At 55.8% G+C, this 17805-nt stretch overlaps 1 protein-coding gene across 50 annotated transcripts in view; it reads left to right on the top strand.

Annotated features, from left to right (window-relative positions):
- NCOR2 (nuclear receptor corepressor 2) overlaps nucleotides 1–17805 on the top strand; it is a 246677-nt gene that overhangs the window by 82927 nt on the left and 145945 nt on the right. For all 50 annotated transcript variants that reach the window (XM_054444031.2, XM_054444024.2, XM_054444029.2 and 47 more), the window contains exons 4-6: nucleotides 1117–1244; nucleotides 3994–4171; nucleotides 14727–14906. In XM_054444031.2, the coding sequence (XP_054300006.1) occupies nucleotides 1117–1244; nucleotides 3994–4171; nucleotides 14727–14906 (486 nt within the window). The remainder of the gene's footprint in view (nucleotides 1–1116; nucleotides 1245–3993; nucleotides 4172–14726; nucleotides 14907–17805) is intronic.

The raw sequence follows: 17805 nt of genomic DNA, 5'->3' as shown, positions 1-17805 counted from the left end.
TATCAGCGTCAAGACTGTCACAATGAGGGAGAGAGACCGGGCTCAGCTCCAAATACGGCCAAGACAGCTGGGGCCTCATAGCCTAGCTGCAGGGCAGATGGAGGGGTCAGTGGATGGAAAATTACTAAGAGGAGCGCTTGAGGGTGGGGGGTTCCTCTAGACTGACTTAGCAGGATTCCTGCAGCTGGGCAGAGCCCCGCAAGGCCAAGGCCGAGGTCCCGTGGAGAGAGGATGGGTCAGAGGAACTTGACTCAGGTGTGGGCAAGGAGAGTCTTTGTCAAATGGATGGCGGCGTGTTATTAAAGGAGGAGGGTCTGCCTAAGGCTTACCCTTCTGGCTGTGATACGAGGGGGAGTTCCTCTTTTACAGGGCGGGCTTGGGGTCAGGGGTGGCTTCGTTCTGAAACCTGGTCTTTGGGCCTCGCTGGCTGTCGGGTGTTTGTCACCATCACTTGCCACCATCCATCCTTCTCCTGGCAAGTGAGGCCCGAGCCTCGTTCCCTTACGTGGGCATCACTTACCCACCCTGCCAAGAGCTGGGCATCTAGGTTGAGCCTTTTCTCAGTTGTTGCTGCAAATGCATTTCTGTTTTTACAAATAATGCTGCCCCGTATGCACCTTCAGTCCTGTCTTCCCAGGCCTGCATTTCCAAGCTTCAGCTCCTCAGGCTGGAGGGACCCACAGCCTGGCAGGGGTAGGATGGGGTGGGAGGGTAGAAAAGCGAAGACAGCTTCCTCTACTCTGGCCCCCCAATCAACGCCAGCGTGGCCGGCAGACAGAGGCCGTGGTTAGGATGGTTCCAGACCTGTACTAGCCTGTGGCCTCAGACAGCCCCATCAGACCTCCCAGGCTTAGCGGTCTCATCTGGAAGGTGGGCGTGATCGTGGGTCCTTGGGATGCTGTGTGGGAAGGACGCAGCCCAGGGCCGTTCAGCTGTCTGTGTTCCTTCTCCTCCTTGGCGTTCGGCCCCAGGGGTAGCCTCTGGCCAGACGGTCCCTGAGGTTCCCTGCAGGACTTGGGCTTATCTGCCTAGGGCAGGAGCGAGCCTGAATAGGGAGTCCACGGCCTTGCCCAGTGTGCCCGCCCGTGCTCACCGCTCCTCTGTCCCCTCCTGCAGGATGTCGGGCTCCTGGAGTACCAGCACCACTCCCGCGACTATGCCTCCCACCTGTCGCCCGGCTCCATCATCCAGCCCCAGCGGCGGAGGCCCTCCCTGCTGTCCGAGTTCCAGCCCGGGAATGAACGGTGAGAAGAGAGTTGCTGCCTCCCTGTCCAGGGCGTGAGAGCTCCTTCTCAGATGGAGAAGCAGAGGCCCGTGGCAGAGCAGGAGCACACAGGGTCCTGTGAAATGAGGGGATGTCGGGCCGTGTGTTCACCCTTGACCTGGTGTGGCCGTGACTCGGGGTGAGGATGGGGACGAGCAGGGAAGAGCCACGTGGCCCTCGGACTTCCAGCATGGAACTTCAGTGGCCTCTGTGGGTTTGGGCAGCAGTGGGGACCTCCAAGCTGGGCTGCAGCAGGGATGGGCTGCTGTGGAAAGATTCAAGTCCACACCTGGTGCCCCTGGGTTCCCTGCCCTCCCCTCCCATTCCTCCTTCTTCTCCAGCTGGCAGAGGACGCCCTCTGGTGTGTGCCTGTGCCGGGCCAGCCTTACTTTCCTTGATCCAGGTGGGAGGGGAATGAACAGGTTAGGTGGGGGGGTGGGAGGGAGGTGGGGGGAGGGGTGGGAGGGAGGTTGGGTGGGGAGCTGGAGGGACTACAGCAAGGGGAGGGTCAGGGCTGGGCCAGAGCCAGCTCTCCATGCATTCATTTGGGATCGGTAGGCCACGTTCTTTCTCCCACCTTCTCTAGGAGCTTCTGCTGGAGACGGCTGAGGTGTGGGGAATTGTGCCTATTTCTCAGATGGGGCAGCTGAGGCTGCGAGGTCGAGGGATGGGCCCTTGTTTACTCAGCCAGGACTAGAAGTCGAGGCACCAGGCCCCAGCCCTTCATGGTACCATGGAGGTGTCCCAGGGCCCCAGAGCAGGTGGGGCTGGTGAACTCAGGTGGGCGCAGGTGTCTGGAGGAGGGGAGGCCAAAGCAGCGTGCCTTCTGATCCTGGATTGGTTTCCTGGGCCTGCCATCACAACGTGCCACAAACTGGGTGGCTTCAAGCCACAGAAGTGCATTCCCGTGATCTGAAGTCAGGGCGTCCTCAGGGCCGCGCCCCCTCGGAAGGCTCGAGGGGAGGATGCTTTTCTGTCTCCTCCAGCTTCTGGGGGCTACAGGCGTTCCTCGGCTGTGGCTGTGTCGGTCCAATCTCCGCCTCTGCCTCTGTCTCACGTGGCCATTTCCTTGTCTGTCTCTGTGTTCTCTTGTTGTGTTACAAGGACCCCAGTCATCCTAATCCAGGATGGCCTCATCTTAGCTTAAGTCCATCTGCAATGACCCTAGGTCCAAAGAAGGTCTTATTTTGAGGTTCCAGTGGCCGTGGATATTGGGAGGATGTTGTATTTTGAGGTTCCAGTGACCGTGGATTTTGGGAGGACGTTATATTTTGAGGTTCCAGTGGCTGTGGATTTTGGGAGGACGTTGTATTTTGAGGTTCCAGTGGCCGTGGATTTTGGGAGGACATTATTTGAGCCACTGCAGTGCTGCTATCATGTTTAAGAGAAAACACCATGCGCTTCCTGCCAAGCCCCATGTAATGGTGAAGCCCTAGGTTCTGGGCCTTGAAGAGGGGGATGTCTTGGGACCCAGCATTGGAGGGACAAGGACTTGAGGGCCCTCCAGGGAGGTGAGCACAGAGGGGTGGCTGCCTCGCTCCCCAGGGGTGGCCAGCAACACGGCCCCAGCCCGTGCTGCAGTGGGCAGCATTCAGTCAGTCTACAGGCACTGATTGGACACCTACTGTGCACCAGTACCTGGGGACAGCCATGAACAAGACAGGTGAACCACCCTGCGTTCATTCTAGGGTGGGGGAGGTGGCCAGGAAACACCTGTTGTCACCAAGCGTGTGGGAGGGCGTTGGAGGGAGAGCAGACAGGTGGGTGTGGTGTGATCTGGCCTGGGACAAGGAGGCGCCATCTGCACCACGACTTGAAGGGGAGGAGCTCACATGGAGGGCCTGAGGTCTCAATGCTCCAGGCAGAGCCCAGCAGGTGCAGAGGCCTTGGGGTGGGAGTGCAGTGGTGGGACAGTGAGGGCCAGGCCAGGCAGGGCTTGTGCAGGAGGGGAACAGCTGTGGATTCCCTGCTTAGCCTCCGGGAAAAGCATTTCAGCAAGGCCCATGTTCAGGCTCTTTCTGGTGGGTGATGGCTGGAGCCTCAGAGGTGGAGGAGTCCCAGCTCTGTGGGGTGTGCTTAGTTAGGTGAGGCCGTGCCCTCTCTAGGCACACTGCGGAGGAGGGTTCAGGAGAGCCAGTCGCTGGGGAGGCTGGGCAGCTCCAGTCTCTGCACTGGGCTTGCTGGGCTGAGTTGAGAAGGTGGTTAGGCCAGGTTCAGCAGCAGGAGTTCTGCGATCGGCCAGCGATGTCTGCCCTGTGTGGGTGAGAGGGAAATGGCATCACGGGTGCTGTTATCTGCGTTAGGCTCACAGCGTTTCCCGGACGGACTGTGCCTGTGAACCACCCGGCTATCTTGTTAAAATGCAGAGTCTGACTCAGTAGGCCTCAGATGGTATTAGAGATTCTGCATTGTAGCCAGCCCCAGGTGGGGACGGTGGGGGTGGTCCGTGGCGAGGGAGGGGCAGTCACTCTGGGGTGTTCCAGTGCCACTGTAGTGCACTCCCTCCTTGTAAATGTCCTCGGTGAATGTGGACCTGAAGGAAGGCAGCGCTGCATTGGATTCTTGCCCTGCTGTGGGACCGTGGGAGGTGGGCTTCTGTGAACACCTTCCATGCAGGATCATACAGAGCATGGTGCATAGTAGATGCTCGGCGCAGAGGGTGGTTGGGGCCTCGCGAGTTCTCAGAGCCGCAATCTGCTGTGTGACGTTGGATGCCTTGCCTCCCGCAGGTCCCAGGAGCTCCACCTGCGGCCAGAGTCCCACTCATACCTGCCCGAGCTGGGGAAGTCAGAGATGGAGTTCATTGAAAGCAAGCGCCCTCGGCTAGAGCTGCTGCCTGACCCTCTGCTGCGACCGTCACCCCTGCTGGCCGCGGGCCAGCCTGCGGGATCTGAAGACCTCACCAAGGTAAGCCTGGGCTCCCAGCTGGGAGCTCCTCTGCCGCTTGAGGTTCTGCTGCTGGTTGGGCTGGGTGGGAGGTGGCAGGTAGGTGTGCAGGGAGGGGGCAGCTCGGGCAAAGGCTTGGAGGTGGGCCAAGCACTGGTTGCACAGAGCTGGGTGGCAGGAAGAGGGCAGGCGCCGGGTCTCTGGAGGTGCCAGAGCGTGGGAAGAAGTGGGGAAGGTGTTCCAGGTAGGCAGAGCAGCAAGTGCAAAGGCCCTGGGGCAGGAACAGGCTTGTGGTCACGGGGCAGCTGGCATGAGGGAGGGGAGAGCTGGGATGGGAGGGCCTGGGGTGCCGTGGAGCAGAGAGCTGCCATTCGATGGGGGTCAGGACTGTCGTGTGGTTGGTGGTCAGCTTTCAGCACATTCTGAGAGCTTCCTCGAGGGTGGGTTGTTTGGTTCCGTGCTTGCTTGGAACAGGGAGCCCAGTGACCCCTGCCTCGAGCCCTGCACAGCAGGCAGCCCCCTGGGCCTTGAACCCCGGCCCGCGAGGTGGACAGCTCAGGGCTCTGCCAGGCACCTGGGGCTTCTGGATTCTTAAGAGTCAGGGAGGGGAGACTCCAGAGTCCCGCAAAGTGAGATGGGACAGAGTTGGCTCAGCACTAAAGGAGCGGTGCTTGGTTAGGACATGGCCTGGACCCCTAGAGTGACAAAGCCTCCTTCTGCTGCCCAGTCTGGCTGCTCCTTGGGCCACCATGTGGCACCGGGCTGGCGTGGGTTGAGTCTGTAGCCACCCAGGCCTGAGGGACTGTGGATGCACTTTGGGCAGGGGAGCCAGACAACTTTAGGCTCGTCTGCATCTCCATAGGGGGGCTGCCTGGCATTGCAGGTGGGCCCAGGCCTCACCTGGGCACTCACTTATCCCAGGGCCCTCCGTCCATCTGCCCTCAGGTGACCCAGGTGCGATTTCCACCACCCCCACCTCCACAGCTGTGCTGCCTTTGCGCCTCTCTGAGCCCTGTTTCTTCCTCACTAATCTGGGACCTTGTGGGCAGGGTGTCACCTGGTCATGTGGGTAGAGGGCTCGGCTGTGGGCCCCATGCGTGGGAACTGCTTGGCACCCGTGAGCTGGCATGGGTGGTGGTCTGGCTGCAGGGCCAGGCCACCTGGGCCAGACTCAGCCTTCTCTTGGGGAGAGAGGATACCTGCGTGGAATCTGGGATATCCCTGGGGTGGGCTTGGGCTGGCAGGAGGTGGGGGAGCTGTCTTGGGGCTGGGATGGCCGGGCTTCCCCTCCTTCTCTGAGTGGCTGTGGCCCCCGACACCTGCACACCTGCCAGATACCCACAGGGCTGCCTCTGGGGCCAGGGGAGGGAGGGGCTGGGGTGTCTGTGTGGTTGTTGGTTGGCTTGGCCTCCCTGCCACTGGGGCAGCCCCTGCCTCACCAAGTTGTCACAGGAAAGTGGAGGTCAGTTAATGAGCTCCTAGCCAACAGACCGCATGCGCCTGAGAGCCTGCTCAGGAACCTCCCCCGGCGGATGCAGCTGTGCTCTTGTTGGCACTCAGGGACTCCACCCTGGCCACCTCCCTGCTCTCCTGCGTACTTCCAGTCCATCAGCAAATCCTGACACCTCTGCCCTAAAATATCCCAATTCCAGCCCTCTGCCCACACCTGAGGCCACCCCCGGCCTGAGCTCATCATTGTTCTCCGGAAACTTTGCAGTAGCCTCCTCCTGGGTCTCCCCGCTCCTGCCTCCCTCTACCCCCTTCAGTTTATCTTCCAAGCAGCAGCCAGAGTGCTCTTATAAAGGCAGACGACTGCGTCCCCCTGTGTGTCCCCCCTGTGCTCCAAACCATCCATGGCTCCTGTTTCAAGCAGGAAAAAGCCAAAATCCTTGCCACGGGCTGCAGGTCCGGCGTGATCCAGCCCCGTCTCTTCCCTGACCTCATCTCCCTGCACCAGCCCTCTCAACCACTCACGTACAGCCTCCCAGGCCACCCTGGAGTTCCTCAAACACGCCAGGCACGTTCCCACCTGGGGACCTTTGCACCGGCTGTGCCCTTGGCAGGAGCGCCCTCCCCCAGGCACATTCCTCTTTCCTTGCTCCTTCCAGTCCTGGCTGCCCTCCAGGGCCTGCATGGCAGGGGAGACCTGTGGCTAGCCCTGTGGGGACTCTCGAGGCCACTCATGGCTGAGGCTGCAGCCCCACCACGTCCTCCTGGGGTGTGAGATTCAGCCACAGGGGCCCTGCTGGCCTCGAAGGGGGTCTCTGTGGCCTGGGGCTTGGGCCGCCTGCACTTGGGTCTGGGCTTGGGACTGGTGTCGATGCCAGCTCCTCTCGGGCACTGCCCCCTCGGGTACCCCAGCCAGCATCCCTGCCCTGACGCCCAACCTTTCCAGCACATCCTTCCGCCCCTCCTCCCCTTCTTTCTCTCCTTCTACACCTTCCTCCCTCCTTCTTCCTCCCTCTCTTTCTTTCCACCCAAACAGCCCCCCTGTCCTGCTCACTCCCCCTCACCCCCTGCTTCCTCGGCTCTTGCCATCTCTCCCTGCTGATCCCCTGGGGCGACATCCCTACCACAGAGCCGCTCCCAGCCTCCACCCAGCGCCACCCAGCCCGTCTGCCTGCGGCCATCTGTCCTTGCCTTCATTACCTGCCCCTCCCCCTCACCTCCCAGCCGCCCCTCACCCATGGGTTCTGCCTGCCATCGTCTCCCACCAGTGGCCTTGCCCCTCCCCCATCCACTCACCTCCCCCATCCCCTTGCTCCCCCACCCCCTACTCCCATCTGCTCCCCATCCTTCCCCCACTCTCCTGGAGTCCAGGGCCCTTTGAGCCCAGTCAGCCCTTGCAGGAACTCACAACTCACAGCCGGACAAAGGCGCCTGGGGGTGCTTGGCCTGTGGCCATTTCTTGGCTGGAGAGCGACACCTCCCACATGTGTGTCCAGCCTGGGGCCTGCCACGCCTCCAGTGCTCCAGACACCCCTTTGATTTCACTCCTCTTTGAAACAGAAAGTGGAACCTAGACGGTGGCGGTGGTGAGGATGTGCACAGATTAAGCACCTGTGGTTTGCTGCTGTGGAAGTTTGCTGTGGTTTCAGTAAAGCTCAGGACATACCAGGCTGGAGGCTTGTTCCCTCTCCAGCTTCCACAGAGGATGCCGATGGCAGGGCTGGTGGGGGAATCGCAGGCAGTGTCCCCAGAGGCTTCTGTCCCCTAGGGTCACTCAGCCACCCAGCTGTGTCTGACTGCCCAGGCCGGGGTGGGGACTGTGTCCAGGTGGCATCCTCATCCTTGTTGTAGCCTGGTGCCCAGCCAGCTGTGACACAGGCCCCTCCCTGCACAGCCCTGGGGCTCCTTAGCAGCCTCAGGGCAAAGGTGATCCTCCTCCTGCAGCAGGAGTAGGGGTGGGTGGTGGGGACTGGGAGCCAGCCCCGGGGAGGAAAGTGGCCACTCAGGCCTACAGGGTCCCCTTTTCTGCCCAGTGCGGCCGGATTGGATTGAATGGTGGACCCCTAGGGTGAGGCACCTCCTTTATCAGGAGGCTGGCACGCAGGAGGATTCACTCGGTGTTAAGAATGCTGATAGGGATGGCGGGTGCCATTAAGTGAGCGCCGACTGCCTGCCAGGTGCCAAGCCATGCCCAGCCAGTGTCGTTCCCTGATCTCTTCCCAGCCCAAGAAGGTGGGGTCTGTGACCCCCCTTTTGTAGACGGCCCCAGGCTGAGTGAGCTGGATGCGGGGGAACGGGATTCAGGCCCAGGCCGCTGGGAGTGCACCCCATGCCTGCCTCCAGGTTGACCTGCTGCTCTGGGTCCCCTCTGGTCTCCCTGGTGGGGTGCCCTCCTCCTTCTGCCTGGCATCCCCCATTAGCGCTGGAATCTGCTTTCTCCTCTTTTGTTTTATTTTGTTGTTATAGAAGACAGGAGAGAATTTTAGCCCAGCCTCCTGGGAGAGATGTTTCCATTTGAACAACTCCCCTGAAGTGGGGCCTGGATGGATAGCAGGCCGGGGTGTGTGTGCGCATGCGCGCGTGCGTGTGTGCGTGCGTGTGCATGCGTCTGTGCATGCGTGTGTGTGTGCGTTTGTGTGTGGGCATGGGCGTGTGTGTGTGCGTGTGCGTGTGTATGTGTGCATGCACTTGTGTGTGCCTGTGCGTGCGTGTGCGTGTGTATGTGTGCATGCACCTGTGTGAGCGTGCGTGTGTCCATGTGTTTGTGTGTGTGCATGTGTATGTTTGCACGTGCCTGTGTGTGTATGCGTGTGTATGTGCGCGCATGTGCCTCTGTGTGTGTGTGTGTCCATGCGTGTTTGTGTGTGCACGCGCGAGTGTGCATGTGTGTACGTGTGTTTGTGTGCGTGTGTGCATGTGTCCGTGCATGTGCGTGTGTGCGCATGTGTGTGCATATGCATGTGTGCGCATATGCATGTGTGCGTGTGTTTGTGTGTGGGCGTGTGTGTGCATGTGTGTGTGCGTGTGCACGCATGTGTGTGCATATGCATGTGTGCGTGTGTTTGTGTGTGTGCGTGTGTGTGCATGTGTTTGTGCGCAGGCAGCTGAGGGCCCAGCCTTGGAGGGTGACCAACCCCTGACTGGGCCGTTGTCCCCCAGGTGCACTTTTTGTCTCTGCGCAGAGAGCAGGCCCCGGGGTGAGTCGCTGCCTGCCTGCCTCTCCGGCATGTCCGCACCCTCTGGCCTGTGGGTTCCAGAGGGTCTCCGTCCCTTACCGTTGCTCTGTGGTTCTTTCTGCCTGCCTGGCCTTCCCTTTTCTTGTCAGGAATCCCTCTGCCTGTGCTGCGCCCTCTGGGATCTCTCTTAGTCTCTGTGTCTGTCTCTGTCTGTGTCTCTGCCTCTCCATCTCTTTCTTTTTGTGTCCCTCTATCTCTGTCTCTTTCTCTTTGTGTCTGTCTGTCACCACGTCTCTTTCTGTCTCTGTTTCTCTCTGTCTTCATCTATGTCCATTTCTGTTTCTCGATCTGTCTGTCTGTCTGTCTTCGTCTCTGTGTCTGTCTCTCTCTCCTCTCTGCTTGGACCACAAGGTGGGGGGGCGGTGTGACGGGCTTGGTGCTGGGGCCTGGCCAGCCTGGCTGCAGTAATTGCTCCAGGCTGTGAAGAGATTTGGAAAGTCTGAGCAAGGGAAGATGCCTGGGAGAGCGAGTTGAGAGGTTTTCTGCATCTGCTGTGTGGAATTCAGCTGGGCGCCTGAGGCAGGAATTTGATGGGATTTTTCTGTGTGTGCCCCCTCTGCCCCACCGTGTTCCTGTTTTCTGATGCTTCTCTGCTCTTCAGCTTCTGGAGTTCTGTGGCATCAGAGACTTCCTTGGGAATTCACCGAACTTTGTTTTGGGGACTTTAGAATTGTCACAAATAGCACTATCTCTGAAAATCTCTAAGGAGGACAGACAACCCCTATCAAATTTAAACATGAATTCTGGCTCACATAACTGAAGTCCAGCATTGGTTAGCTTCAGGTACAGCTTGATCTAGGTGACACGATGTCCTCAGGACCCTGTCCCTTTTCATCCCTTGGCTCTGCCGTCTTTCACAGGATCTTCGTGTGTTAGCAGGAAGGAAGCTGGTGACTCCAGGCCTTCCTCCTCCCAGGTTCAAGGCCGGCAAAAAGAGAGAACTCTCCCTCCTTCTCTCCACATTTCTAGCCCCAAACTGCTTTTCCTCCTCACCGTGAGTGGGCCCATGCCTGTCCTAGAACCTGTGGCTGGAGTAGGGGGTGTACTGGGAGTGCATGAAGTTGGGCCCTGCTTTTTCCTGGAGCTGGCACAGGGGAGCTGAGGGGCTTTTCTGCCTCTGTGTCTTCAGTTTTGCATAATAAACTTTTCTTTTTCACGCTAGCTTGAAGTTTTACACCAGGGGCATCTGATGAGTGAAAGGTACCCACTGCCCCCTGGCAACTTGGGCGGGGTGTATTAGTTTGTTGTTTTGCTCCCTGCGGCTTTGGGTGGGTGGGAAGGTGGACAGTCATCGGGAGTGCGCCTGCAGGCCTGACCGCCAGGCTCCCTCAGCCCCCGTCCTGGGGAAACCCAGCACCAGGGGAAGCGCTCTTGGCAATCCAGGTTTGCCTCTTCTTTTTCAATTGAGGGGCGGTTCACAAAAAAGTAACCACATTAAAGTGAAGAGCTCGTTGGCTTGTAGGACATTTACAATGTTGTGCAGCTGTCACCTATCTAGTTCTAGATCATTCTCATCACCCCAAAAGGAGACCCCCATACTCATTAATCAGTCACTCCCTGTATTAGTCTGTTCTTACACTGCTAATAAAGACATACCTGAGACTGGGTAATTTATAATAGCAAAAGGTTTAGTTGACTCACAGTTCTGCATGGCTGGAGAGGCCTCAGGAAACTCACAGTCGTGGTGGAAGAGGAAGCAAACACGTCCTTCTTCACATGGCAGCAGCAAGAAGTGCTGAGCAGAAGTGGGGAAAGCCCCTTATAAACCATCAGATCTCGTGAGAACTCACTCACCATCACGAGAACAGGACGGGGGAAACCGCCCCCATGATTCAGTGACCTCCACTTGGCCCCTCCCACGACATGTGGGAATTATGGGAACTACAATTCAAGATGAGATTTGGGTGGGGACACGGCCAAACCATGTCACCCCCCACTTCCCCCTCCTCCTTTTTCCTGGCAACCACGAATCACTGTCCATCTCTCTGGATTTGCCTCTTCTGGACATTTCACGTAAGTGGAATCGTACACTCTGCAGCCTTTTATGTCTGGCCACTTTCACTCAGCATCATATTCTCGGGGTTCATCCACAGTGTAGCCTGGGTCAGTGCTTCATTCCTTTTTTTTTTTTTTTAAATAAAGATGGGGTCTTGCTATGTTGCCCAGGCAGTCTTGAACTCCCGGGCTCAAGCGATCCCCCTGCCTCGGCCTCCAGGTCCGGCCCTTCACATTGCTTTGTATGGATATGCCATGTTTTATTTATCTGTTCATCAGGTGATGGACTTACTTGTGCAATTTTGCTGTGAATAAAAGCTAAACCCGAACTTAAAGAAGAAGCCATTAAAGACAACGGCTTTTATCCATGGAGAGTTTAAAGGAAGTAAGTTTCCAGCAACTTTTCCAAGCGTTGCTAGTGGTTGCCAGCTGCTGCTTCTACTCCTGGTGCTGCCCGTTAGCCCTGGGGATGGAAACCTTCTTTTTGTTAATGTTGCTTTGGAGAATTATTCCCAGGTTGGATGAGCAGTTTGCTCTCACAGTTTTAGGGTGGCCTGGCCCTCAGAGCCCTTCCTTCCGCATTCTTGTCCTTGCTCTGTTATCTCTCTTCTTGGTCCAGGTGGAAGAGCAGAGATAGGATAGTGGAGATGTTTCTTGCCACCAGTAGTGCGACTGGGCTCTGGGTGCCATGTTTGCTGCTACCTTTTGTCTTAAGAACCTCAAGAAATGACATGGGCTGCAGGGAGAGACCAGCCAAGCACCCAAGGTGGACCACAGTGAGGGGCTGGGCGGTGGCGTGGGGACGTCTGATGTCGGTTGGCACAGAAGGGGTGTTGGGCTCTCTGGGCAGCGGAGCCAGCCTGTGCAAAGGCCCGGGGGTGCCAAATGCGTGAGCTGTCCGTGGTTTGCTGTGGGTGGGGTCAGGTGCCCATGGCCCCCTGCCTGCCCTCCTGTTGGGGAGCAGTGAGGGCCCCACACCCACTGGTACGTGCATACACACTCCTGAGGCTTTTTCTAGGGAGGTTTTCTTCCACACACGCTTTTGCCTTGAATATCTGGAGGTCCTGCACTCTGGGTCCCTGGAAGTGGTGCTGCTTTGGTGCTTATGCTCAGCCCTGTGGTTCTGTGGGGTGAACGGATGTGTGACTGGGACCCCACATGGGGTCCCCACGTGGCTCAGCCCCACGGTTCTGTGGGGTGAGCAGATGTGTGGCCATTTCTGACGTGGGAGCCCCTGCAGCCTCCCCCTTCAAGCACCTTCCAAGGTAGGACGCTGAGTGGCCTTGGGCATGTCGTCGAACAGAAATCCCACTTCCCACAGAGGTTATGACAGTTACGTGGATTAAGACTTGTGAATTGCTTAGAGCAGGAGGCCAGCAAACTCCAGCAAGCTTCAAATCTGACCCTCAGTGTGTTTTTGTAAATAAAGTTTTATTGGCACACAGCCACGCCCATTTGTTCCCCATTGCCTGTGGCTGCTTTTGCAATACAATGGCAGGGGTGAGTAGATGAGACAGAGACCTTGTGGCCCTCAAAGCTGGAGCTATTTTTTACCATCTGGCCCTTTATAGGAAAGTGCCGGCCTCTGGCATCCAGCCTCAGTGGCCTCCAGGCTCTGTTTCTGCCTCTGCGTAATGGAGATGGAGCAGCAGTCCCCTCGGAGGGCTGTTGTGGGATCCACTTCATGGGGTGTGCAGAGGACTGGGATGGGCTGAGCTGTGAGTGGCCCCAGGTGTGATTTCTAGGTGTCCCTGAGAGAGGTGGCCTGAGGAGCATGGAGGACTGCATTGGGGTGATTGAGGGATGTGAGCCCTTTTCTCTATTTCCCTCGAGGAGTCCGTGTGTGTGGAGGGAGCACCGGGTTGTCCAGGCCCCTGCTGTCCTTGCCCCCACATCTCACATGGTAACAGAGGCCAGAGGCAAACCTAATGTGACTCCAAGATTCTTGGCCCCTGTGGGTCTTGCTGGGGCTCTGTGGGGTGAGGGGAGGACAGAGGCCCTGAGGATGGCAGGAGTGGACAGAAGATGATGCAGCCTCTGTGAATCCTGAGGTTGGGGGGGCACTCGGTGGCCCCCAGGCTGCAGTTGTCCGGAGAATAATGCACCCTGTGTCCTCTGGGTGCAGCTGCTGCGGGAGCGGGGAGGTGGTGGCCTGGCGCTGCTCTGGGCCTTGTCTGCCAGCAGCTGCCAGCTTGGCCCCAAGGATGGCACAGGGCGGGGGCTGGGTTCTGGAGCCCGGCTAGGGGAGGGCCATCCCAGCCAACATTTATTGAGGCTTACGGTATGCCAGGCTCAGAGCCATTAACTCATTCAAGACTCACAAGGATCGGGGAGGTGCCAACTGTTCTCCCCATTGAGCAGATGAGGAACTGAGGCAGGAAGCAGTTGAATGATCTGCTGGAGGTCACGGAACTGGAGAGTGGCAGAGGGGGCTGGGATTTGAACCCAGGGCTGCACAGGTGAGGCCTGGGTTGTTTTTTCTAACCTCCGTATCCTGAGAGTGTTCCCAGCACAGCCTGTGTGCACTGGACTTTAGCTGGTGGGATGAAGGCGTCCATGGATAACTGAATGCAGGCTTCCTTTGTTGTTAAGCACATTTTCAAAAACAGCTGTATTACACAAAGAGTAACTCTCAGTGAAAGAAAATCAGAAAAAATAACAGGCAAATAAAAAGAAGAAAGTAAAAATACCTTCTTCTGCCCTGCTGCCGAGATAACTCCTTTTAGTTTATCTGTAGCCCATTCTGATGGCTTTTCCACGTGTTTGGGAACATACGTTTTCTGCAAAGCCACATGTGTGTTGGCTGCATGCTTCTGGAACTTGCGTGTTTGAACTGAGCTTCATGAACGAATGCTTACAGAGGGTCTGCAGAGGCCAGGCCTTGGGAGAATGGAGGCTGTGGGTCTTGGTTCCTTGGGCTGGTGGGGAATACACAGATGGGGTAAGTGGAAGAAGAGAAGTGTGTTACGGGAACAGGGAGCTGGAAGACTTCACAACTTGAGGAGAGGCTGGGAAACCATTCATGTAGCAAGAGCATTTGAACCACATCTTGAAGGCCGTAAAGGACTCTGAATTTTGGAGAATGGGTGATGGCTGGGATGGGGATGGGATCCTTGCACAGGTGAGGACTGTCCTGACAGATGTCCAGAACTCTGGGCCTGGAGTCAGGGATGGAAGCCAGGGGTGTATTGGGGAGGGGGTGTGTATTAGTCCATTTTCATGCTGCTGATAAAGACATACCCAAGACCGGGCAATTTAAAAAAGAAAGAGGTTTAATTGGACTCACAGTTCCATGTGGCTGTGGAGGGCTCACAATCATGGCGGAGGGCAAAGAGGAGCAAGTCACATCTTACATGGATGGCAGCAGGCAAAAAGTTGGCAACTACGTTAGTCAGGGTTCTCTAGAGGGACAGAACTAATAGAAAATATATATTATATATATATTACATAAAGGGGAGTTTATTAGGGAGTATTAACTCACATGATCACAAGGTCCCACAACAGGCCATCTGCAAGCTGAGAAGCAAGGAAGCCAGTCTGAGTCCCAAAGCTTGAAGAACTTGGAATGTGATGTTTGAGGGCAGGAAGCATCCAGCACGGGAGAAAGGTGTAGACTGGGAGGCTAGGCCAGTCTTGCCTTTGCACATTTTTCTGTCTGCTTTATATTCGCTGGCAGCTGATTAGACGGTGCCTACACAGATTAAGGATGGGTCTGCCTTCTCCAGCCCACCAACTCAAATGTTAATCTCCTTTGGCAACACCCTCACAGACATACCAAGGATCAATACTTTGCCTCCTTCAATCCAATCAGGTTGACAGTATTAACCATCACAGGGTTGTATAGACTGGGGGTGTCCCCTGTGCTGACCCCATGCCCGTTTTTTTTTCTGCCACAGGACCGTAGCCTGACAGGCAAGCTGGAACCGGTGTCTCCCCCCAGCCCCCCGCACACTGACCCTGAGCTGGAGCTGGTGCCTCCACGGCTGTCCAAGGAGGAGCTGATCCAGAACATGGACCGCGTGGACCGAGAGATCACCATGGTGGAGCAGCAGATCTCTAAGCTGAAGAAGAAGCAGGTGTGAATGGGCAGGGGGAGGGGGAGTGTTTGCTCTGAATCTCCATTCTAGCATCAGTGACAGCGGTGTCACAGACATGTGCCGAGCCCTTCCCAAGTTCCTGGGTGCTCACTGGTTTTTATGCCCTTTACGTTTATTGGACAGGAGCACATCCACAGAACTTTCTGCCATGACGGAAACACTGTGTATCTGCAGGATAGCCACGTTCCACTGTTGAGCATTTGAAATGTGCCTACTGTGACTGAGGAACTGATTTTTAATTTTTGTTTAATATACATATTAAATGTGCCTTTGAATAGCCACACAGGCTGCCGCATTAGACAGCACGAGAATGGCGGGTGAAAGTTTAGGATTTCTAGCCAGTCTGTCCAGGTTCAGATCCTGTTTCTTCCAGTACCAGGCAACGTGGGGTGGGCAGTCCCTTCTCTATGCTTCACTTTCCTTATCTGTAATGTGGGGAAACAGCCCCGGGCTCTGGAATCTGAACGGACTGGCCTCCTAACTGCTCTTTACTACCTGTGTGGCCCTGGAACCTTCATCTCTTGGAGCCTTGGTTTCCTTGCCTGTAAAATGGACAACTTGTAGAGGAGGGAGCAAGATCCCGAGATTAAAAATAAATCCTCATTGTCACTGTTGAAACCACACAAAGACAAGCGGAGAAAAAGCTGATATAAATATTTATAACATTCATTTTATAATTTTGTTTTAAATATGAGTTAATATACAATTCCTTGATAATCTGCCTTTTCCCAGCTCTTCATGGTTTGCTCCCTGGTATCATTCAGGTCTCTGCTCAGATGTCCCTGACACCAAGAGGCCACCCTCAGCCTTGTACAGGAACACACACCCCCAACCCTCCTCTATCCCGGGTTCAGCCAATCCAGCCAATTCTAGCTGCTGCTGGTTTTTGTAAATAAAGTTTTATTGGCACAGCTACGACCACTTGTCTGTGTATCTCTATACACATGTGTGTCTATATGACTGCTTTTCTGCCACAGTGGCAGAGTTAAGTCATCACAACAGAGACCTGTGTGGCCTGCAAAGTCAAAAATATTTGCTGTTTAGGCCTTTAAAGAAAAGCTTTGGGCCGGGCATGGTGGCTGATGCCTGTAATCCCAGCACTTTGGGAGGCTGAGGCTGGAGGATCACTTGAGCCCGGGAGTTTGAGACCAGCATGGGTAACATAGCGAGACCTTGTCTCTACAAATAATCTAAAACATTAGCCAGGTGTTGTGGCACATGCCTGTGGTCACAGCTACTCAGGAGGCTGAGGCAGGAGTGCCTGAGCCCAGGAGGTTTAGGCTGCATGAGCCATGATTGCCACTGTACTCTTGCCTGGGCAACAGAGTGAGACTCTATCTCAACAAAAAGAAATTTTGCTGATCACTGATCTGTCTCATCACCCTGCTGGTGACATCATTATTTGAATTAATATAGACTCAGCTTTGTTATACAGTGGTCCTCTCCTTGTCTCCCTGTTAACTGCTATGTTCTGAGCAGCATGGGGTACATAGTAGGTGCTCATTAAAAATGGTTGATTGAGTCATTGTGACACTGTCTGGGCCCCAGGGAGTGTCTAGACTAATGGGGGAAACAGGCTCACCTCTAGTGCCCTCCAGATAAGGAAGTAGGGGCTCCAAGTAGGATCAAGGGCTCATTCCAGCCACTGTAGGTAGGTGGGTGAAGGCTGGTGAGAGAAGGCTTCCAAGAAGAGGTGCCCTGGTAGCTGGGTTTTGAAGGACGCTCCAGGGGGAGAGCATTGATTTCAAGGGTCCATCATGGCTGTCACGTGGTTGGGGGAACCGGGATTTGAGGATAGTCCAGCAGTGAGGCCCAGTCCTGGAGACTCTGCCAACTGTCCTAGGCTTCAGCGGGCAGTGGGTAGGTTTCATCATGGTGGCACAGGCATCCCGAGAGGGGCCGGGCCCCGGCGGGTTGGGCAGGCATTGCCAGGGCCAGCCTGGTACCACACCTTTAGGCCTCCAGGCCTGGCCTTGGGGTGGGGCTGAAGCTGCGGGTCACTGGCACACATTGGTGACTGCGGCTGGAAGCCAGGTGGCTCAAGGCAGCCCTCAATGGTTAGGTTTTTGTTTGTTTTTCCCCTCTAAATTCCACTTTGGCATTTTTTAAAAGTGAAATTCTCAAGCATAATCATTTTAAAGTGCACAATTCAGTGGCATTTTGTACATTTGCAGTGTTGTGCAGCTGTCACCTCTATCTGGTTCCCAGACATTTCAACAACCCACAGGGAAGCCTCATAGGAGCTAAAGCAGCCACTCCCCGTTCCCCTACTCTCTGTCTCTATGGACTGACCTGTTCTAGACATTTCCTATATAGGGCATCCTATATAGGATGTGTCCTTTTGCGTCTGGCTTCTTCCACATAGTGTCATGGTTTTAGGGTTTATTATGTTGTCTCTTGTCTCCATCCTTCATTCCTTTTTATGGCTGAATCATATTCCATTGTATGGAGATGCCACCTTTTGTTTATTTCATCATCTGTGGCCATTTGGGCTGTGGCTGTTGTGAATAGTGCTGCTGTTGAACATTTGTGTTCAAGTTTTTGTTAGGACACCTGTTTGCAGTTCTCATGGGTATATACCTAGGAGCGGAATTACTGGGTCGTACAGTAACTCTAGGTTTAATTTGCTGGTGACTTTCCAGGCTGTTTTCCACATCAGCTGCCCCATTTTACATTCTTACCAGCAATGCCTGAAGATTCCAGGTTTTCCACATCCTCACCGACTGCCCTCCCGCTTTTTTTTTTTTTTGAGATGGACTCTCTCTCTGTTGCCCAGGCTGGAGTGCAGTGGTGCCATCTTAGCTCACTGGAGCCTCTACTTCCTGGGCTCAAGCGATCCGTCTACCTCAGCCTTCTGAGTAGCTGGGAGTACAGGTGT

The sequence above is a fragment of the Pongo pygmaeus genome, chromosome 10 (genome assembly GCF_028885625.2).
Source record: "Pongo pygmaeus isolate AG05252 chromosome 10, NHGRI_mPonPyg2-v2.0_pri, whole genome shotgun sequence".
Lineage (NCBI taxonomy): Eukaryota > Metazoa > Chordata > Mammalia > Primates > Hominidae > Pongo > Pongo pygmaeus.
Note: the sequence above shows the minus strand (reverse complement) of the source record. Positions and strands in the feature narration are given on the sequence as shown.